This window comes from Cannabis sativa, chromosome 7 (genome assembly GCF_029168945.1).
Source record: "Cannabis sativa cultivar Pink pepper isolate KNU-18-1 chromosome 7, ASM2916894v1, whole genome shotgun sequence".
NCBI lineage: Eukaryota > Viridiplantae > Streptophyta > Magnoliopsida > Rosales > Cannabaceae > Cannabis > Cannabis sativa.
In genome coordinates, this window is record NC_083607.1 from 45,360,006 (window position 1) to 45,369,650 (window position 9,645).

The 9,645-nt window shown below is 36.2% G+C and overlaps 2 protein-coding genes across 2 annotated transcripts; one reads left to right on the forward strand and one right to left on the reverse strand.

Annotated features, from left to right (window-relative positions):
- Positions 1-343: 343 nt before the first annotated feature.
- LOC115696692 (uncharacterized) lies at positions 344-2,022 on the reverse strand. The gene is made up of 2 exons (XM_030623581.1): positions 1,463-2,022; positions 344-1,277 (listed from the first exon to the last, which is right to left on the reverse strand). The coding sequence occupies exons 1-2, from the start codon at positions 2,020-2,022 to the stop codon at positions 344-346; spliced, it is 1,494 nt and encodes a 497-aa protein (XP_030479441.1).
- Positions 2,023-3,453: 1,431 nt separating this feature from the next.
- On the forward strand, positions 3,454-8,392 carry LOC115697425 (E3 ubiquitin-protein ligase RSL1). The gene is made up of 4 exons (XM_030624424.2): positions 3,454-3,925; positions 4,251-4,884; positions 5,743-6,503; positions 7,634-8,392. The coding sequence occupies exons 2-4, from the start codon at positions 4,471-4,473 to the stop codon at positions 8,013-8,015; spliced, it is 1,557 nt and encodes a 518-aa protein (XP_030480284.1). The 5' UTR covers positions 3,454-3,925; positions 4,251-4,470; the 3' UTR covers positions 8,016-8,392.
- The last annotated feature ends 1,253 nt before the right edge of the window (positions 8,393-9,645 follow it).

Genomic DNA, 9,645 nt, shown 5'->3' on the forward strand with positions numbered 1-9,645 from the left:
AAACGATAGGAGCATTTCTAGCTACACGGCAGCCTGTTAACCACTGTTTTCGCACAAACATGTTGACAAGCGAAGAGAACCCCTCAGCACAAATAAGAAACAAATAGGGAGATAAAGGATCCCCCTGACGAATTCCTCTACTTGGGGATATAGGGCCCATCACTTTACCGCCATGAGTAATCTTGTAAGTGATTGAAGAAAGACAATACATGATTAACGAAACCAGTTTACTAGAGAAACCCATCTGAATCATCATCATCTCTAGAAAATCCCATTCCACCCTATCATAGGCTTTACTCATATCCAACTTTAAAGGCATAGTACAAGTTTTGCCCATTCTCTTTCACTTCAGGTAATGCATTATCTCAAAAGAAATCATAATATTATCGGAAATGAATCTACCTTGTATAAAAGCACTCTGGGTTTCAGAGATAACACAAGGCAAGACACTCTTCATTCTATTGGCAAGCACTTTTGAGATGACTTTATAGACAACATTACACAACGATATTGGACGAAGGTCCATCATGGACTCTGGTTGTTTCTTCTTAAGAATAAGCACAATACAAGTTTCATTAAGCAAAGGAGAAAAATAACCTGTATCAAAGAACATCCTGACTTGAGAAACAACATCACCACCCACCACACTCCAGTATTTCTGAAAGAAACCCGGAGTCATGCCATCCGGACCAGGCGATTTGTCTGGATGCATTTGGAAAAGGGCTCTTCGAACTTCATCATAAGTAATTGGTTCCAGTAGTAAAGCATTTTGCATATCGGAAACAACATTAGGAATAGCATCAGTTACCTCCCGAATCTCCAATGGAGAAGATGAAAAAAGCTTGCTGAAATAATCAACCATGAGGCCTGACAAATTGTTATCCCAATCGATCCACATCCCCTGATCGTTTTTCAGCCGCTGAATTGAATTGTTTCTTCTTCTTGAAGTGGCCATAGCATGAAAGTACTTAGAGTTCTGATCTCCCTCCTTTAACCACAATTGTTTCGATCGCTGACGCCAAAAAATTTCTTTTTTAATCAGCACCTCTTGGAACCGTGCCTCAGCATTTTTGTAGTTTAGAACAGAAGCCTCATCTCTGCCTTTCTTCCATTTTCGAATTTTAGTTTTGCAAGCTTGTATTCGGTCTTTAAAATTCCCTACATAGTCCTTTCCCCACACCAGCAACTTATCACCACAATAGCTAATCTTCTCCATAATAGAGCAACCCGAAAGAAGCTCCCAGGTGTCTTTCACTATTTGCAAACAAGCAGGCTCCCTGAGCCATATGTTTTCAAATCTAAACATCCTCTTAACCTCAGTCCTCTTCAGAACATCAAGAAGCAATTGAATCGGACAATGGTCCGATGTTGAAACCTCTAAGTTTAGCAGATGGAAAAAAGTGAATCCAACTTGGAGAGACTAAAGCCCGGTCAATTCGCACTTCAATCCAGGCATTAGTACCCCCGACCCTTCTCCCAAGTATAAGGATATCCACACAAGTCCATATCAACCGAATTACACTCTTCCAACATATTACCAAAGCCATCAACAAGACAATTAGGGTATGGATTACCACCCCTCTTGGCCGATTCAGAGGTTACATTATTGAGATCACCAATAATGCACCATGGCAATGCATACATATCCTTAAGAGTTTGAATTTGATCCCAGGTGTTCCTTCGAAGACTTCGGTTTGGCTCACCAAAGAGCCCAGTAAGACGCCAACGATTCCCATCATTCTCACTAACTTCAACATCAATATAGTTCACCCCATAACCAAGTACTTTAATATCATCACTATCACGCCACAACAAAGCTACACCACCACTTTTCCCTCTAACATCAACTGAAAAAAACCCCCCAAAACCCAGCGACACACGCAATCTTTCCAACACCTTAGTTCTTGACAAAGTCTCACAAAGGAAGACAACTTTGGGCTGCTTTTGGATAACTAAATCCTTCAAGAATTGAATAGCCCATGGGTTCCCAAGCCCATGGCAATTCCAAGACAATATACTCATAATGATTGGTGGGCCTGAACACCAAGGCCCACCTGTAATTTGTTTTTTGACATGTCATTCAGGTTCTCCAACCCGCCCATATTACCATCACCTACTTCAACAACCTCCTTCATTCTTTCCTTATTGGTATGCCTCCTCTTATTATCTAAGATAAGAACAGAATCATCATTTTGATATTCCAACTGTGCATCTTCATTGTCATGATTCTCATTAAGTTCCATGATAGTCTTTCCTTTATTTACTCCACAATTTGGAGCCTGATTACCGCCCCCATTGACACCTGAACTATCTCCATCAGATCGAATCCTGATTGGATAATTAATATCCATCGCCTCCTCCGTACTCCGGGACGGTCCCCTGCCAGCCACCACACCCTCATCTTCCTCACGATCTGAGCGCAACCATTGTGCACCAATGAGATAGTTGTTTTTCCTAGTGACATCTTTCATCCATTCACCATAAGGCTTGACGGTTTGATCAAAATGGGAATCAAATCTCCGGAGACAAAATCTATCCGAATGGCCAATGAGTCCACAAATGAAACAAAATGTGGGAACATGTTCATATTTGAATGTAGTCCAGATCCAAGTGCCATCTTTTTTGATCAATTTCATACGCCTCTTTAGAGGTTGGTTGATGTCAATTGTAACCCGAACTCTAAGATAATCCCGCCAAATTCCAATGAAGTTTTTGGGGTCCGACTTAACAAACTTTCCAATGTAATTTCCAGCATGTTTCACCACCCAATCCGACATAAAACCATATTTCAAATCATGAAGTTGAACCCACATATCCAACTCATGCAATGGAACCAATCAAGGGTCTTCTCCCCTCTTCAAACGATGAAAAACCAGTTGCATTCTATTGAAAGTCCAAGGACTCCCATCAATCACAGTTTGAACATCAAGTTCATGATAAAACTGAAAAAGATAGCGATTTGTATCAAGCTCTTTGACATAGACTCCCTTACCCGACTTCCAAAGAGATGCCAACATGTGTCTCATAGTGTCAAAATCGATCGTTCTATTTGTGAGGAATTTACCAACCAAACATCACCTATCATCAAAAGCTTGCACCTCTCCCTCTTGATCATCCGAAATCAGAACCCCTTCCTCCTCCTCCTCCAACTGTAATTGAGCATATTGATCCGTCCAATCACCCCCTTCGTGACTACTCGAAGCCATCACTGAAAGATCCAATAACCACAAGAGACAAACCGAGATCCACAAGAAATAAAACTAGAAACACATAGAAAAACAACCTAATAAACTTTCAAAACATGTCAAGAGACAAGACTTTAATTAGTTGCGTATATAACGTAGAAAAGTATTAGTTTAGAGAAAAAATATTAAATATATCTAAGTATAGAAAATTAAATTTCCCTTCAAAAAATACTATAAATATAATAATATCATCAAGCATCTTCATATCATCTGCATGCTGTAATAGGAATGCTCCAGATTAATAGTTGCGTTCTAAAGACAAGTTATCCGCATTGAGAACCGTAAAGTGTGAAATTGTATGTGATTGGAGGAAGAATGCCAACAAAGCAGAGAGAGAGAAAGCTTCCTTTTCTCATACGCCAATTACAGCAATACTAGCCCTTCAATCATCATTGATTTCATTATTATTCTCTCTCCACAATCCTAATCCATTTTACAAATTTATTTTAATATATAAATACAAAAAAGCCATGAAAAATAAATAATAAAAAAGAAAATATCTGAAAAAGAAAGGTTCAGTGAGAGAGAGGCACAAAGGAAACAGCTTGTCAGTTTAGGGTTTTTTTTATTAACCCTTAGCTGAAAAAGTGCAATCATTCATCTCATCAGACCCTTAAACGAATCAATTTCAATTTAATTCTCTCCCTCCAGAGATAAGCTCCTAACAATCCATCTCTCTGGTATGGAATGGAACCTTCATTTTCTTCTTCACTTGTTTTTCTTAGCTTTTTTGTAAATGAAAGATCTTCCATTTTTTCTGCAATTTAGAAAGATAATCAATGCCGTAATCACTGTTGCTTGGGGCTTAATGGGGTTTCTTTTTTATTACTGAAAAGTCAAGGATCTTCTGTTTTTAAGCCTCCATCATTTATTTATATATATATATGTATGTATGTATTCTTGATTTTTTGAATAAAAAAGCGTGATTCTTTTATTGGTTTTCAAAGATTTTTATGAGGGCTTTTCTTCCTGTTAAAAATGACGTATTTTCTTTTTGTCTTATAGGAGGGTTGATGCTACAAGATGAAGTTTAGGATCGATTCTTTAATGGGTTTTTTGTAGAATTGTTTTAAGATTGTTTGAAAAAGAAGATGCTTTAACAGAGTCTTCCGTTTGACTTGGTGGGGGTTGTTGTAGTTGGACCTTAGAGCCTGAAGTCCAAGATAGAAGTGTTGAAAGTTGCACACTTGTTGGTTGGATTGAAAAGTTTTGTAAAAGAGAATTAATGGAAGAAGTGACAGTTTTTGGCCGTGAAGCTTCTGTGAATTTGTTCAGAGAAGAAGATGAAGAAGAGTTTAGGAGTTGCTGTGAAGACGAAGAGGTATGGAAGGAAACTGAAGAACCGGATAAAGAAGAAGAAGAGACAAGCAATGAGCTTGATGAATTTGCTGTGAAGATGTTCTTCAAAGGAAAGTCAATAGATGGCTTTGCAGACTCAAATTCTGGGATGTCAGGAATTGGGGTGTTTATGGAAAGATCATCCACTTTCCCTGTGATTAAGATCCAAAAAAAGCTTGAGTTTCATGTGGAGGATTCTGTTGCCGACTATTTAGCTCTGCTGGACGGTCTAACGGAAGCTCTTCAGAATAATATTCGCCGAGTGTATGCTTTTACAGACTCTGAACTTCTATATGATCAGGTGAGTCCGTTTTGAATCAGTTGTAAAGTGTCTGGCTTTTCCTAGGGGCAGTTTGTATTGGAGGAGGAGTTCTTCCTGTTTTTTATTTTCAAAATTTTATGTTATATGTTTGGAAAACTTTCTCAGTTTTTGCTTTTTTTTGCTTTTGGGTTTGATTGTGTGTATATTATAGTACTAGGTGAGCATGAACTATTATAACTTTTTCTTTAAAGAGAAATTTGGTAGGCATAATTGAAAACACTTGCCAATTCCCTTGTCATTACTCTTTTTCAGCTCTGTAGGCTTTGTAACTAATGAGGATTTTGTATTGCTTTTGTTGGGTAGTTAGTAAAATGTCAGTTATGTTGCTCTATGAAAAGAATGAAAAACCTATTATGAACTGTACTGTCTAAGCTTTGGAGATTAGTTTTGCCATATATACTTACTATTAATTCACATGCTATGAGTATATAATATACCTATATTTCTTTTGAAGGAAAATTGGAGAATAATACAGTGATGTAGAACAATTTCATAAGCAAGCCTGAAAATGTTTGACACACCACCAAGGTTTTTAGATGTTAATAAGCAAATAAAACTAGAAAACTAGCTATAAGAATTTCAAATCCTGTATGCCAATCCTAGAAACACGGGAAAACTAATGCATGATCACTTCCTAATGTTATGTCTCGCATTAGTGTCCAATTTTAATGCTCGGCTCCCATCAGAATATACATAATTTTGTTGTTTTATTTCCTTCATGAAAATTTTGCTTAATAAATTCTTAATAGAATAAGATTCTTCTAGTGATTGTTAATGGTTATCATTTTCCCCCGTACATTGTGTCGTCTGGGTTCTAATAATGCACGTTTCTGGCAGATAACAAATGATAAAGAACCTGACATTCCAATTCTTGTTGCACTAAGGGAACGGATTCTAGAACATGCCAGTAAGCTTGAAGCTTTTGTTCTGAAATGTGTTCCTAGTGCAGATGTTGAGCAACCAATGGAACTAGCTCAAGTGGCAATGGGGGTTGTCTCTTTTCCTGCAAAGGGAGATATATTTCTTGAAAACTGCTCAATATGTTGTGATGACAAACCTTGTTTTACAATGATCTCTCTAAAATGCTCTCATAAATTTTGTTCTCATTGTATGAGGACATATGCTGATGGAAAGGTACAGTCCTCTCAAGTTCCCATCAGATGTCCTCAGTTGAAATGCAAATATTATATCTCTAGTGCTGAGTGCAAATCTTTCCTTACCTCCACTTCTTATGAGTCTTTTGAGAAAGCCCTTGAAGAAGCCAATGTTAACCACTCAGATAGAATTTACTGCCCATTTCCAAACTGCTCTGTCCTTCTTGATCCTCATGAAAGCATATCAGGTAGAGCAAGTTCATCAAGTCAGTCAGATAATAGCTGCATAGAGTGTCCAGTTTGTCAGAGATTCGTTTGTGTGGATTGTGGGGTTCCCTGGCATACAGCATTGAGCTGTGAAGAGTTCCAAAACCTTCCATGGGAAGAGAGAGATTCTGCTGATATTACATTATTTCGCCTAGCACAAAATAAAAGATGGAGGCGTTGCCAGCAGTGCCGTATGATGATCGAGCTCACTCAAGGCTGTCACCACATGACCTGTTGGTAAGATCTCCTTCCTTCTAGTGGTTGCTCTTTAAATTTCTAGAAGATTAATAAGAAAATGGTTATCAATGTGTGTGTGCACGCGCCATGTTAAGTAGTAATCCTTCTTGGAAGAAGACAAGCTGGATACAGCCATGGTGTGCTGGGCAGTTTTTATATACCCCAGCAAACTAAACCATGCAAAAATAAATAAATAAATAAATAACATTTCAAAAATTTAAAGGGATAAAGCTTAAGCATTCTGTAAAATGGACAGAACTGAGAGCTTTTAATTCTTGTTTGAGGAAATGCTTTAGTTTACTGCAATTTCTATAACATTTTTATTTATGGTTATATGTTAGAGTGATGCCATGCTTAAACAAAGACCTTTTATTTTTAGTATATTGTAACGTTGTGTGGAATTTTGAAGTTATGGTAAAATTTGTAAATGGACCACATTGAAATCTGTATCAACTAGATGAAATTGAAATTCGCTTAGTGTCTAAGAGAGAAATGTTGGAATTCATTTTATCTTAATTCATACAATTCCAAACAGTAGTCTACTTATTTAGTTTCGTGTTTAAGAAAGAACTGTGATTATTATATTAATTTTTTTATTACCCCAAGAGATTCTACATGTATTGATGATTTGTAAACTAAGGACCATGAAAATATAGGTTGAAATGAACAGATTTACTTTACACAAAGACATGTTTAATTTTTACATTTGCATTATTAATTTGTATTCAAGATATTAAGTAGTGTCCTGTGTAGGCGATTGCGTTTGTTCTGTCTGTCTCATGTCAATAGATGTATAGGAATCCTCATTATGCTTTGTAAAATGTTTTGTCCTTAGATCGTGATCTGTAAGTTATGCTCAGTATCTCTTTTAGTTCTCTTGAATATGAAGAAAAACTGGACCATAATTGAATCACGATGATTCATGTGTATTATGGCTTTTGTGGCGAGGGTAGAATGCCTTAGAAAAGTTACATAAACAACTTGCAGCTCCATGTTGCTAGGAAGATAAAGAAACTAAACCCATCAATATCATTTTTAGTATTATCATACTAAGTATGCAACATTTGAAGTATTTCCACTTCTTTACACTAAGCATTAAACTTGAAACCACTCTTGTCTTCCAATTTCAGGTGTGGACATGAATTCTGTTATTCTTGTGGTGCTGAATACCGTGAGAGTCAACAGACCTGTCAATGTGCGTTTTGGGACGAAGAAATTACTGAGGATCTAGGTAATCAATCTCTTCAAGAATCAGAGCAATGGGCATGGGAAACCTTTAACTCGCTCCCAATGGTCTCGGATGCTTACTCCGACCAAGAGAGATCTCAGCTAGCTTTAATCCAGAGGTTTCTTGCTGGTGGTTTCAGTCTCAGCGATCATCACCCTTACCAATCCCCGCCTCGATGTACAGATTCTTACGTAGATGCCATGAAGGATCTCCATCAGCTGCCATGGCTGGAGAGGTTCGTGTCTGTGATTAGCGACAACTACTATGAAGATTATATTCAATGAAAGTGGAAAATCACCATTCTGATAAATATAAAATAAGATGCTTAGCTACTCCCAACTTAGTTAAATGGAGGTAAAGAGTTTCTCGCTCTATTACTCCATTTCCAATCATACCAAGAGAAAAAAAAAACTGTCAAATGATGTTTTTTTTAATTCCTTGTTATGTAGTTTTACATCCATTTTACATGCTGGCTGGCATGATCATCTCTGCATAAACCATGACACAAGTACTGTGCTTGATAATGATAATTGTTCTCTCCTGGAAAGTAAAAAAAAGGGAGGGTTGGGGTGGGGGGAGGAGATGGGAGAACATTGATTGTGTTGTATAAATTTGAAAAAAAAGAAAGAAACAAAATGAAATCCCTCTCTCTATTGATAAATCTTACGTATTATGTAATGTGTATCTAACCCATTTTGTTATACTTAACAGAATTTGTTGTGTCAAATGTTAGGTTTAATGGAAATAGTTAAGTAAGCATTAAAAATTGAAGTTATGACTTTTCATGATAGCTTTTCAAATACGTATTTGTTAAATATGCGTATTAGGTTGCAACCTTTCTTCCAAGGCTGAGTATCGGTCGGTTTTGGTCAGTTTTATACTACATAAAAATCTAGAATTTGGTTTTTGGTCTAGATTAGTGCAATTTGAAAACTAATTGGCCAATCCATAACTTATCTTAAAATTGATTGTTTTGAACTTCGGTTTGGTTGATTTAAATTGCTCAAACTGAATTTTGTTTTCTTTAAAATATGATTCAATTTATTCTATAAGCACATTATTTATCATTCTGCAATTATAACCATACAAATTAATTGTTTAAAAACTAATTGTTTTATTTTTTTTATCTTTAATATTAATAAAATAATAATATATTATTATTACATATTATTAATAATTATGATACATAAAGCAAAAAAAAAAAAAAAAAAAAATTAATAAATGAAAATATATGTATAACGTTGAGTTTCAATTTTTTTGGTCGGTTTATTACCAAAAAATTGAGCGTTCAATGGCGGTTTTAACCGTTAGTGGTTTTTTTGGTTTTCTTTCCCCGATTTCGGTTCTAACAGTGTTCATTAGGTCGTTTTGAACAGTTTTTTTAATTTTCTGAATTTCATGCTCATCCCTACTCTTAAGTTTAGGAAATATTCTAAGGTAAGATGAGAAACTAGAGATTTTAAAATCTTAGAAGATAAAAAATGCCTTGATGACGATGACATTATTTAATCTTTTTTATTAAGCTGTTAAAAATGTAAGTTATGACTTTTTATGATAGCTTTTCAAAATATGTATCTGTTAAATATACGTAATTGATATTTACCATCAAAGGTTGCTACTAGAGTGTGGATAAACTGACTCGAACAGCTAAGAATACTTACTGTGAACTAATTAGGGTTCCAAGCCAAGATAATTCTTCCTCTCTTATGCCATCCCAAATTAGTAGTAAAACACCAACCCGAAACATATTCAAGTATAAGGCTTCAAGCTTTGGAGCCTTAACTCTCGTCTCAAGGAGACCAACCAAACCAGCCTTTTGATTAGCAATAAATTGCTTGACCATGTTTTGCTTTTGGTGGCTGTTGATTCCTCGGACGTTCTAGCAGATGATTTTATCCATTGAAAAGAGGAGGA